This window comes from Bufo bufo, chromosome 1 (genome assembly GCF_905171765.1).
Source record: "Bufo bufo chromosome 1, aBufBuf1.1, whole genome shotgun sequence".
Classification (NCBI taxonomy): Eukaryota; Metazoa; Chordata; class Amphibia; order Anura; family Bufonidae; genus Bufo; species Bufo bufo.
The window spans coordinates 681137583-681150332 of NC_053389.1; the positions used below are offsets into that span (position 1 = coordinate 681137583).

The window sequence follows — 12750 nt, forward strand, 5'->3', positions numbered from 1 at the left end:
CTAAGGAGGCTAGGTTTACCCGGATAGTCCTCTTTTATATTTCAGATGTCTTGCAGTCAGGCGGCGGCATGTTTTATTGATTTATTTATTTTATTTTAGCCGCACAATTAAATCTGCACAAGTTTGTAGACGGCGTGGTGAATTGCTAGGCTGCTGAGCTAGGAAGATCAATGGTACTGCTTACAAGCAAGCGCTTGTCTGTTTCCTAGTGTTGTCTGATGTGTTCCTTTTAGTTTTTTTTCTTGCGGTTTGTTTTAGCTCTTTATTTTATGTTCTTTTATATGCATCATGCCTGTGCCTTCTGATGCCTAACAGGATGTAAAAGAGGCAGACATCAAGATGTTTTAATGGAGCGTCTGTGTTCAGAGATAAACATACATGCCCAGATTCGGGAGAAAGGAAGCCGTGGAATGGTCTTTCTCCCACTAAGGTTTTTGGACTGCTCAGACTGTCTGCAGCCTCACTGAGCCCCAGCGACTAATGACTGCTGCTTCCAGGCTTTTTACAGCATAGAGTGATAACGGTACACATTTCCGATGACGTGCTCGCTTTGGCAGAGCCAGTATTTGTGTATTTCTCACTTCTAATACTTGCCATCTTCTTTTTCAAGAAGGAAAGAGGAATTGACACCTTCAGTAATCGGCTTGGACTCCGGCTGCTTTCCTCAGGGCACCTTTTCTCATGTCGTTTGATGCCGTTTTGCCGCTAGATCTAGGAGCGGATAAAAAAAAAAAAAGAGAAGTCTTTTCTTTATCCTTTCCCTTCCTTTACGAACCACTCCTGATGTTAGATTGTAAACTGCATGAAAGAAAATCGGCATGTGTGAAAGCACACAAGCGATATTAACCTTTTCCTGACGTAGCTTCGTTTTTTACCTTTCCAGAGCCATAACTTATTTTGGTTAAAAAACAAGCCGTATGAGGGCTTTTTTTTGGCGGAACAAGTTGTACTTTCTAATGGCAACATTTCATATTCTATAGGATGTAGTGAGAAGCTGGGAAAATTTCTAAATGGGGTGGAAATAAAATTAAAAAAAAATAAAAAATTCCACCATAGTTTTATGTTTTGTTTTTTCACGATGTTCCCTATGAGGTAAAAATTACATGTTGGCTTCATTCTGGGGGCCAGTACGATCATAGCAATAACTTTAAATAGTTTTTCTTGTGGTTTAAAACAAAAATGAAAAAAAAAATTTTTTCCTTACATCGCCATATTCTGACCCCCAGAACTTTTTTATATGTACCTCTATGGAGATGTGTGAGGGCTCATTTTGCAGAGTGATCTGTACCTGTATGACTTTTGATCACTTTTTATACCGTTTTTTGGGAGGTGAAGCGACACCATAAAGTTTTCCCTTTTTTATTTTTAGTACCCCTGGAGGACTTGAACATGCAGTCACCGAACTGCTTTTCTCATAGATTTACCATTGGAGCCTATGGAGAAATTGCTTTGTTCCTATCGCTAGGGCAAGCCTTGGAAGCCTTCAGAAGGCCCAAGGCTGCCATAGCAACTGAACGGTTCCTGCAATCTTATCAAATTTGACCGTGGTATCTGAGGGGTTAAAATTCCATGATCTGAGTTATCGCTGGTCACAGTCTGCTGCTGGGTGCCTGCTGTGTAAAACAACAGCCACTTGGCAGCTATAGTGCCCGCTCAGCTCCTGAGCGGGTGCCATCTTTAAAGACCCAACATCTGGTGTACATGTACGGCGGATTTTGGGAATGGGAAACTCATCCAAGTTCTGTCAGTGAGAAACTGATGGTTTTTCCCCGAGTTTGCTCCAGTGTTTTCGGGGATTCCACACAGATGTCATCAGTTTTTGATGCATGTTTCATGCACTTGAAAAAAATAAAAAAAATACCACACAGAATCTCCTAGCACTCATCAGTGAAGAACAGACCATCAGTGTGGGCCAATTATTTTTCACTGACGCATTGACTTGAATTGGCAAGTCCTGCATGAAAAGTCTGAAGAGACTTAACACACTGTGATTTTTTTTCTTTTGGAACAATTGTCCATGAAAAAAAAAATTTTGACCCGGTAATAAACCATTTTACTTTAATGTGTCATTGTTCAGTCCAGGTTCTGTCTGTTTTAAACTCAGATGGCACCTGAATGTGAAAATCATTCATATGCATGGGCCCTTAGGGTTAGGATATGACCAGACAGAAGGGTTGTGTGGTGTTGGGACGCAGCCGTGCCGTGATCAAGAACCGTGTGGCAGAAATAATCTCCTATTGCCTGAATTTTTGGCCATGTCAGGACTTAGGAATTGGGAAACTTATGGAGTAATGAGGATTGGCCAATTAACCGAGGGCAAGATATGTAAGTCATTTCAGAACCTGCAGCAGGAATTTAATATCCCTAGGGGATGGTTCTATAAATATCTTCAATTGAGGCATGCCCTTGAGGTCACGCTGCGGAAAGGATGTGTGATAGCCCAAATGGAGGTGGTTCATAAGCTTGTTCTCCCGACAGGGGGGGGGGGGGGAAGAGGGCTGATATCACAGGTATATGCTCTTCTACTTGATAAATTCTTAGAGGGGTTTCCGCTCTCAAGAATGAAGAAATGGGAGGTTGACTTGGGGGATATATCTAATGATAAGTGGGATGACATACTGGAAGGAGTCCCCAAGGTGTCCTTGAGTGAACAGGGCAAACTGTCCCAACTATTTATCATACATAGAGTATACAAAACGCCAGTATTCCTAAAAAAGGTGGGAGTAAGAATTGATGACAAGTGTCCAAAGTGTATGGAAGGTGGTGCGGATTTGTTACATATGCTGTGGTCTTGTCCAGTAATTGGTAAGTATTGGGAAGAAGTAAGGAATATGATTAATAGTAAAATGACGTTGAAAATTCAAAATGATCCCAAGGTATGTGTATTGGGGTATGTGTCTGAGATTGGAGGGAATGAATTGGTCAAGGTTGCAGTGGGGAGATTGTTGTATGTGGCCAGGAAGCTGGTGGCTATGAGGTGGATCCAGGGAAGTCCGCCTACACTGGGTGAGTTTGAACGGAAGGTGCATGACATGCTGATATTGGAAAAAGGGGTGTATGTGAAGAGAGGGTGTCCTCAGAAGTTTGACAAATTGTGGAGTGATTGGTTATCTCATACTCATGTGGTTATATAGGCTCGGTAGGGTTCATGACTAGTTAACAGGGTGGGGAGGAGGTGGGGGGGGGGGGGGGTGGGAGCGGGTCTGAGACTGTTAGGACTTATGCAATTCCTTGTCTTAATATTTGTTCCTACATGTATACATGCTTTGTACAGATACTTGATGTTAATGTGTGATGGTTCTTCACCGGATACTGCTGTACACTGATTCCACAAGGTGGATAAAGAAAGAAAAGACAATGTATTGTTTTGTAATATCCTACATTTATTGGTTCAATAAAAACGATTTGATTTAAAAAAAGAACCGTGTGGCTGTACGAGCTGCACTGGACCTAATTAAACTAATGAGACCGCACTGTTTAAGCTGGTCTGCATTGTTAACGGCCACGCGGTATTGTAGAGGTCGCATAGCCATTAACAATGGAGACCACCTAAACAGTGCGGTTTTACTAGGGCCCGGTGTAAGCCTTTCGCAGGGCTGTGGAGTCGGTAGATAAATGCTCCGACTCCTCCGTTTTTTGTACTTCCGACTCCGACTCCTCTGTATTTAATATGCCTTTAATATGCCTATAATATGCCTTTAATATGCCTGTATTTAATTTCCCCTATAAGTGGGGGGAAAATAGCAGTGCGTCTTATGTGGCGAATGCTGCGAACGTCCGGTGAATAGGCTGAGAGGGAGGAGGGGCTGGGGGCCGGCATCTGTTTCTGTAATGGCAGCGGGGCCCGGTGCAGTCACTGTATTCTACTACACCGGGACCCGCTCACTATAATCATATCTAACTTGTGGGTATTGTTAAAGTATTCCAATCATCTTTAATCTAACGCTGTACTACTTACTACTAACTTCTTGGCAGTCAGGAGGCTGGGTGGGCGCTCGTAGCGTAGCTCACTACGTCACGCGCCTGCTCCGCCCAATTAATGAATGAAGCAGGCGGCGCAGGCCCGTGACGTAGTGAGCTACGCTGCGAGTGCTCGCCCGCCCGGCCTCCTGACTGCCAAAAAGTTAGTGGGGGATCTGTGGATGACACTGTTATGGGGGATCTGTGGATGACACATAAGATAAGATGCTATATATGTGTCATCCACAGATGCCCCCATAACAGTGCAATCCACAGATGCCCCCACAATGATCGCACATAACAGTGCCATCCACAGATGCCCCCATAACAGTGCCATCCACAGATGCCCCCATAACAGTGCCATCCACAGACCACCATTAGTTCAAAAGCACACCTATTGGTTCAAAATATTTTTTTTCTTATTTTCCTCCTCAAAAACCTAGGTGCGTCTTATAGGGCGAAAAATACGGTAATTTTAACTTTTTGTGAATTGGGACATTTAAACTTGCTTTTTAAATTTTTTTTATTCCAATTTAAATTTAGTCTGAGTCGGTTCATTTTTTGCTGACTCCGACTCCAGGTACCCAAAATTGCCTCTGACTCCTCGACTCCACAGCCCTGGCCTTTCAGCCGCGCGGGTGTTGATCGTAGCACAGCCATGTCCTGAACACCACACGAACGCACCTTGTGGTCATACCCTTAGGCCCTTCACACGAGCGAGTTGCACGCATTGGACTCGCAGCGTGTGTCAGTGAGAGCACCCGTCCTGACCATCCAGCATAGCTTTAAATTGATTTATGATGCTATGTAAGCCTTACATTTCTGGAATGTATTGTATAACACGGACATAATTTCAGTGCTACAGTGCTCCTGACTAAAAAAAATACCTAGTAGCCATTGGCTCCTGAACTGAAAAATTTAGGAGCCAAATCAAATTTTTAGTCGCCAAATCGAAACCGAATCAAAATGTTGGTATCGTGACAACGCTACGCCGATCAGATCGGCGTAGGGTTGTTTCGATAGCAAAATTTTGATTCGCTTTCGTCACCATAAAAAAGTATTGCGATACTCAATACCACATAGGAGATATTTTTTTATAATTTAATAGTTTTGGACTTTTCGGACGCAGCGCTATGTAATATGTTTATTTATTGTTTATATATATTATATGTAAAATTGGGAAAGGGGGTATTTCAACTTAATATTTTAGGCTACTTTCACACTAGCGTTTTTTATTTCCGGCATAGAGTTCCGTCCTAGGGGCTCTATACCGGAAAAGAACTGATAAGGCATATCCCCAGGCATTCTGAATGGAGAGCAATCCGATCAGGATGTCTTCAGTTCAGTCGTTTTGACTGATCAGGCAAAAGATAAAACCGCAGCATGCTACGGTTTTATCTCCGGCCCAAAAAACGGAAGACTTGCCTGAATGCCGGATCCGGCATTTTTCCCCATAGGAATGTATTAGTGCCAGATCCGGCATTTAAAATACCGGAATGCTGGATCTGTCCTTCCGGTCTGCGCATGACAAGCGGAGAGATGGATTCGTTCTTGCAATGCATTTGTGAGATGGATCCTCATCCAGATGCGTCTCACAAATGCTTTCAGTCACATCCAGATCGGCGGATCCGGCAGGCAGTTGCGACGACGGAACTGCTTACCGGATCACACTGCCGCAAGTATGAAAGTAGCCTTAGTGTTTTATTTATTTATTTATTTATTTTACTTACTATTAGCCCCCTTAGGGGCTGGAACCCTTTTCCTATTCGCCCTTAGGCCCCTTCCACATAGGCGAGATTTCTGCACGGGTGCAATGCGTGAGGTGAATGCATTGCACCCGCACTGAATCCAGACCCATTCACTTCTATAGGGCTGTGCACATGAGCCGTGATTTTCACGCAATGCAGGCTCCATAGAAGTTAATGGGGCTGCGTGAAAATCGCAAGCATCCGCAAGCAAGTGCGGATGCGGTGCGATTTTCACGCATGGTTGCTAGGATGAAAGTCTATTCACTGTATTATTTTCCTTTATAACATGGTTATAAGGGAAAATAGTAGCATTCTTTATACAGAATGCTTAGTAGAAGGTCAATTTGAGGGTTAAAAAAATAAATAAAAATGAACTCTCCTCCTCCAATTGATCGTGTAGCTGCCGGTCTCCTGTTCTTTCTTCAGGACCTGTGGTGACATCACTGTGCTCATCACATGGTACATCACATGATCCATCACCATGGTAATGGACCATGTGATGAGCTCAGTGACATCACCACAGGTCCTTTGACAGGTCCTGAATAAAGAAAAGGAGACCGGCAGCTACGCGATCAATTGGAGGAGTCGAGTTAATTTTTATTAATTTTTTTTAACCCTCATTGGCACTGCGCCACCAATGTTTATTATACTGGGGTGTTGGAGGGGGGGGGGGGGGGGGGGGGGGCACACTGTGCCACCAATGTTTGTTTTTTATACTGTGGTGTGGGGGGGCACTGCGCACGGTACCTGAGGGGTTAACTGCAGCGGATCGCAGCTCCCTGTCATAGAGGTCGGGTGCCGGCTATTTGATTCCGGCACCCGCCTCCTGTATTTGTATTAACAGGTCAGTTATCTTCATTGGTGGCGCAGTGGCCACAGCCCCTCCCCTCCTCCTCCCCGCCTCTCTTCTTATTGGCAGCAGCACAGGGGGGGAGGGAGAGACTCCTTCTCCACTGCGCTGCTGAGAAGAACATCGGTGGCGGGGCAGAGAACTATCAGCTCCGGTGCCCCGCCGCTGTATTCAACTGCAGAGCTGCGGCGGCGGGTCTAGACGCAAATGGCGACAAGACTAAAAAGTCTTGTCGCCATTTGTAAATTCTAAGTCGCATTGGCGACCATTTTGGTCGCCATCTGGAGCCCTGAACTCACTAGTGTGAAAGGGGCCTAAGTGTCAGGTGATCCCTGAGGGTACTTTCACACTTGGGTTGTTTGATTCTGGCAGGCAGTTCCGTTGCCTGAACTGCCTGCCTGATCAGGCAAACTTAGGGTACTTTCACACTTGCGTTTTTCTTTTCCGGCATAGAGTTCCGTCACAGGGGCTCTATACCGGAAAAGAACTGATCAGGTATGTCCCCATGCATTCTGAATGAAGAGTAATCCGTTCAGTTTGCATCAGGATGTCTTCAGTTCAGTCGTTTTGACTGATCAGGCAAAAGAGAAAACCGTAGAATGCTACGGTTTTATCTCCGGCTAAAAAAACTGAAGACATGCCTGAATGCCGGATCCGGCATTTTTTCCCATAGGAATGTATTAGTGCCGGATCTGGCATTCAGAATACCGGAATGCCGGATCCGTCCTTCCGGTATGCGCATGCGCAGACTGAAAAAAAGGTGAAAAAATAAATGCCGGATCCGTTTTTGCCGGATGACACCGGAAAGACGGATCCGGCATTTCAATGCATTTTTTCGACTGATCAGGCATTTTTAAGACTGATCAGTCTTACTAATGCCATCAGTTAGCATACATTTTGCCTGATCCGGCAGGCAGTTCCGGCGACGGAACTGCTTGCCGGATCTCTCTGCCGCAAGTGTGAAAGTAGCCTAGGCAAACGCATGTCTTTTTTTTTTCTGACTGATCAGGCATTTTTACAGACTTATCAGGATCCTGATCAGTCTGAAAAATGCCTGATCATTCAGAAAAATGCATTGCAATGCCGGATCTGTTTTTCCGGCGTCATCAGGCAAAACGGATCCGGTATTTATTTTTTTCACATTTTTAAAGGTCTGCGCATGCGCAGACTGGAATCCCGGATCCATCAATGCGGCAATTTGAATCCCGGATCCGGCACTAATACATTCCTATGGTAAAAAAATGGCGGTCCGCAAATTGCGGATTCGCAAAACACGGATGGCGCCCGTGTGCCTTCCGCAATTTGCGGAACGGAACAGAAGGCCTATTATAGAAATGCCTATTCTTGTCCGCAAAACGGACAAGAATAGGACAGGACTCATAATTTTTGCGGGGCAACGGATGCGGACAGCACACAGAATGCTGTCCGCATCTTTTGCAGACCCATTGAAATGAATGGTTCCATATACGGACGCAAAATACGTTCGTGTGAACGAGCCCTTAAAGAGAGTCTGTCAGCAGTTTTGACTCTGTACCTGTGAAGCAGCTCCCTGCAGAGAGCACTTTACAGTAAAGCCTCATTAACACGTCAGTGTTCCAAGGATGTGTGCTGTCCGTGTTCTCCATGGACAGCAGACGTCCCCATTCATTTTAATGTGTATATTCAGACATCAGTGTTTTAGCACGGTCCGTGGGTCAGTGTTTTTAGCACGGATGCATGCTTTATTTTGTCCGTGTTCACGGATCCATCACGTCCATAGTCTATGGGTCCGTGAAAACCACGGATGTCATCCGTGTTTCACACATCATTAGGAAGAGATGCCTTAAAAATTATTTTTCAGCTGTGCAGTGTTGGTGAAAAAACAGATGGCACACGGACAGCTTCACAGATGCATCACTGACCACCTTGAGCACGGAGACGGACGTGTGAATGAGGCTTAAGGGATCGCCTTTGGAGCACCTGCGGCAGAAGCACCCAGTTGAATAAAAGTTTAGTTCTCAGGCCTGCTGATAATAAAAGCACATGTAAACATCTGTTTGCCCTGTTTTTCATGGCCCCTAACTAGCACTGTCAGCAGTTTTGATAGACTCCTTTTAAAGACTGTCATTTGGTTTTCTATATGACTGTCCCTTTTCTTGTCTTGTATTGCAGGAACGATGGTACATTCTTTACATAAGACCAAACAAGATACACCGGAGGAAGTTTGACAGTAAGGGAAATGAAATTGAGCCTAACTTCAGTGACACTAAGAAGGTGAACACAGGCTTTCTCTTGTCTTCTTACAGTAGGTATTACATATATATATATATTTTTTGTTCAATTATAGCACTATAGAACACTGAAAGATAAGTGTTTTCCATCAAATGTAACTGCTTTTAATTCTAATAAAATATATAGACATAATGAAGAGGTATGTGACCCCCAAAACATATTATAGCAGTCAAGAGTAACGAAAAGGGAATTGGCTGTCCCTAGATAACTTCAAGGAATTGTCTTAACCACCTCCGGACCGCCTAACGCAGATACGCGTTCCGGAGGTGGCAGCCCTGCGCAGAGTCACGCATATACGCGTCATCTCGCGCGAGCCGAGACTTCCTGTGAACGCGCGCACACAGGCGCGCCCGCTCACAGGAACGGAAGGTAAGAGAGTTGATCTCCAGCCTGCCAGCGGCGATCGTTCGCTGGCAGGCTGGAGATGTGTTTTTTTTAACCCCTAACAGGTATATTAGACGCTGTTTTGATAACAGCGTCTAATATACCTGCTACCTGGTCCTCTGGTGGTCCCCTTTGTTTGGATCGACCACCAGAGGACACAGGTAGCTCAGTAAAGTAGCACCAAGCACCACTACACTACACTACACCCCCCCCCCCGTCACTTATTAACCCCTTATTAGCCCCTGATCACCCCATATAGACTCCCTGATCACCCCCCTGTCATTGATTACCCCCCTGTCATTGATTACCCCCCTGTCATTGATCAACCCCCTGTAAAGCTCCATTCAGACGTCCGCATGATTTTTACGGATCCACTGATAGATGGATCGGATCCGCAAAACGCATCCGGACGTCTGAATGAAGCCTTACACGGGCGTGATCAATGACTGTGGTGATCACCCCATATAGACTCCCTGATCACCCCCCTGTCATTGATTACCCCCCTGTCATTGATTACCCCCCTGTAAAGCTCCATTCAGACGTCCGCATGATTTTTACGGATCCACTGATAGATGGATCGGATCCGCAAAACGCATCCGGACGTCTGAATGAAGCCTTACAGGGGCATGATCAATGACTGTGGTTATCACCCCATATAGACTCCCTGATCACCCCCCTGTCATTGATTACCCCCCTGTAAAGCTCCATTCAGATGTCCGCATGATTTTTACGGATGCACTGATAGATGGATCCGATCCGCAAAACGCATCCGGACGTCTGAATGAAGCCTTACAGGGGCATGATCAATGACTGTGGTTATCACCCCATATAGACTCCCTGATCACCCCCCTGTCATTGATTACACCCCTGTCATTGATCAACCCCCTGTAAAGCTCCATTCAGATGTCCGCATGATTTTTACGGATGCACTGATAGATGGATCGGATCCGCAAAACGCATACGGACGTCTGAATGAAGCCTTACAGGGGCGTGATCAATGACTGTGGTTATCACCCCATATAGACTCCCTGATCACCCCCCTGTCATTGATTACACCCCTGTCATTGATCAACCCCCTGTAAAGCTCCATTCAGATGTCCGCATGATTTTTACGGATCCACTGATAGATGGATCGGATCCGCAAAACGCATACGGACGTCTGAATGAAGCCTTACAGGGGCGTGATCAATGACTGTGGTTATCACCCCATATAGACTCCCTGATCACCCCCCTGTCATTGATCAACCCCCTGTAAAGCTCCATTCAGATGTCCGCATGATTTTTACGGATCCACTGATAGATGGATCGGATCCGCAAAACACATACAGGCGTCTCCCTGGAGCCTTCCAGGGGGGGTGATCGATGACTGTGGTGATCACCCCATATAGACTCCCTGATCACACCCCTGTCATTGATCACCACCCCTGTCATTGATCACTCCACCTGTCATTGATCACCCCTCTGTAAGGCTCCATTCAGACATTTTTTTGGCCCAAGTTAGCGGAATTATTATTTTTTTTTCTTACAAAGTCTCATATTCCACTAACTTGTGTCAAAAAATAAAATCTCACATGAACTCACCATACCCCTCACGGAATCCAAATGCGTAAAAATTTTTAGACATTTATATTCCAGACTTCTTCTCACGCTTTAGGGCCCCTAGAATGCCAGGGCAGTATAAATACCCCACATGTGACCCCATTTCGGAAAGAAGACACCCCCAGGTATTCCGTGAGGGGCATATTGAGTCCATGAAAGATTGAAATTTTTGTCCCAAGTTAGCGGAACGGGAGACTTTGTGAGCAAAAAATTAAAAATATCAATTTCCGCTAACTTGTGCCAAAAAAAAAAAATTTCTATGAACTCGCCATGCCCCTCATTGAATACCTTGGGGTGTCTTCTTTCCAAAATGGGGTCACATGTGGGGTATTTATACTGCCCTGGCATTCTAGGTGCCCCAAAGCGTGAGAAGAAGTCTGGTATCCAAATGTCTAAAAATGCCCGCCTAAAAGGACTTTGGGCACCTTTGCGCATCTAGGCTGCAAAAAAGTGTCACACATCTGGTATCGCCGTACTCAGGAGAAGTTGGGGAATGTGTTTTGGGGTGTCATTTTACATATACCCATGCTGGGTGAGAAATATCTTGGTCAAATGCCAACTTTGTATAAAAAAAATGGGAAAAGTTGTCTTTTGCCAAGATATTTCTCTCACCCAGCAAGGGTATATGTAAAATGACACCCCAAAACACATTCCCCAACTTCTCCTGAATACGGCGATACCACATGTGTGACACTTTTTTGCAGCCTAGGTGGGCAAAGGGGCCCATATTCCAAAGAGCACCTTTAGGATTTCACAGGTCATTTACCTACTTACCACACATTAGGGCCCCTGGAAAATGCCAGGGCAGTATAACTACCCCACAAGTGACCCCATTTTGGAAAGAAGACACCCCAAGGTATTCCGTGAGGGGCATGGCGAGTTCCTAGAATTTTTTATTTTTTGTCACAAGTTAGTGGAAAATGCAGATTATTTTTTTTATTTTATTTTTTTTTTTTTTCATACAAAGTCTCATATTCCACTAACTTGTAACAAAAAATAAAAACTTCCATTAACTCACTATGCCCATCAGCGAATACCTTGGGGTCTCTTCTTTCCAAAATGGGGTCACTTGTGGGGTAGTTATACTGCCCTGGCGTTCTAGGGGCCCAAATGTGTGGTAAGGAGTTTGAAATCAAATTCTGTAAAAAATGACCAGTGAAATCCGAAAGGTGCTCTTTGGAATATGGGCCCCTTTGCCCACCTAGGCTGCAAAAAAGTGTCACACATCTGGTATCTCCGTACTCAGGAGAAGTTGGTGAATGTGTTTTGGGGTGTCATTTTACATATACCCATGCTGGGTGAGAGAAATATCTTGGCAAAAGACAACTTTTCCCATTTTTTTTATACAAAGTTGGCATTTGACCAAGATATTTATCTCACCCAGCATGGGTATATGTAAAAAGACACCCCAAAACACATTCCTCAACTTCTCCTGAATACAGAGATACCAGATGTGTGACACTTTTTTGCAGCCTAGGTGGGCAAAGGGGCCCATATTCCAAAGAGCACCTTTCGGATTTCACAGGTAATTTTTTACAGAATTTGATTTCAAACTCCTTACCACACATTTGGGCCCCTAGAATGCCAGGGCAGTATAACTACCCCACAAGTGACCCCATTTTGGAAAGAAGACACCCCAAGGTATTCCGTGAGGGGCATGGCGAGTTCCTAGAATTTTTTATTTTTTGTCACAAGTTAGTGGAAAATGCAGATTTATTTTTTTATTTTTTTATTTTTTTTTTTCATACAAAGTCTCATATTCCACTAACTTGTAACAAAAAATAAAAACTTCCATTAACTCACTATGCCCATCAGCGAATACCTTGGGGTCTCTTCTTTCCAAAATGGGGTCACTTGTGGGGTAGTTATACTGCCCTGGCGTTCTAGGGGCCCAAATGTGTGGTAAGGAGTTTGAAATCAAATTCTGTAAAAAATGAC

The 12750-nt window shown here is 44.7% G+C and overlaps 1 protein-coding gene across 1 annotated transcript in view; it reads left to right on the forward strand.

Annotated features, from left to right (window-relative positions):
* The window catches only part of ARPIN (actin related protein 2/3 complex inhibitor), a 39519-nt gene that overhangs the window by 17889 nt on the left and 8880 nt on the right, over nt 1-12750 (forward strand). The window contains exon 3 of the mRNA XM_040414136.1: nt 8710-8842. Within this exon, the coding sequence (XP_040270070.1) occupies nt 8710-8842 (133 nt within the window). The remainder of the gene's footprint in view (nt 1-8709; nt 8843-12750) is intronic.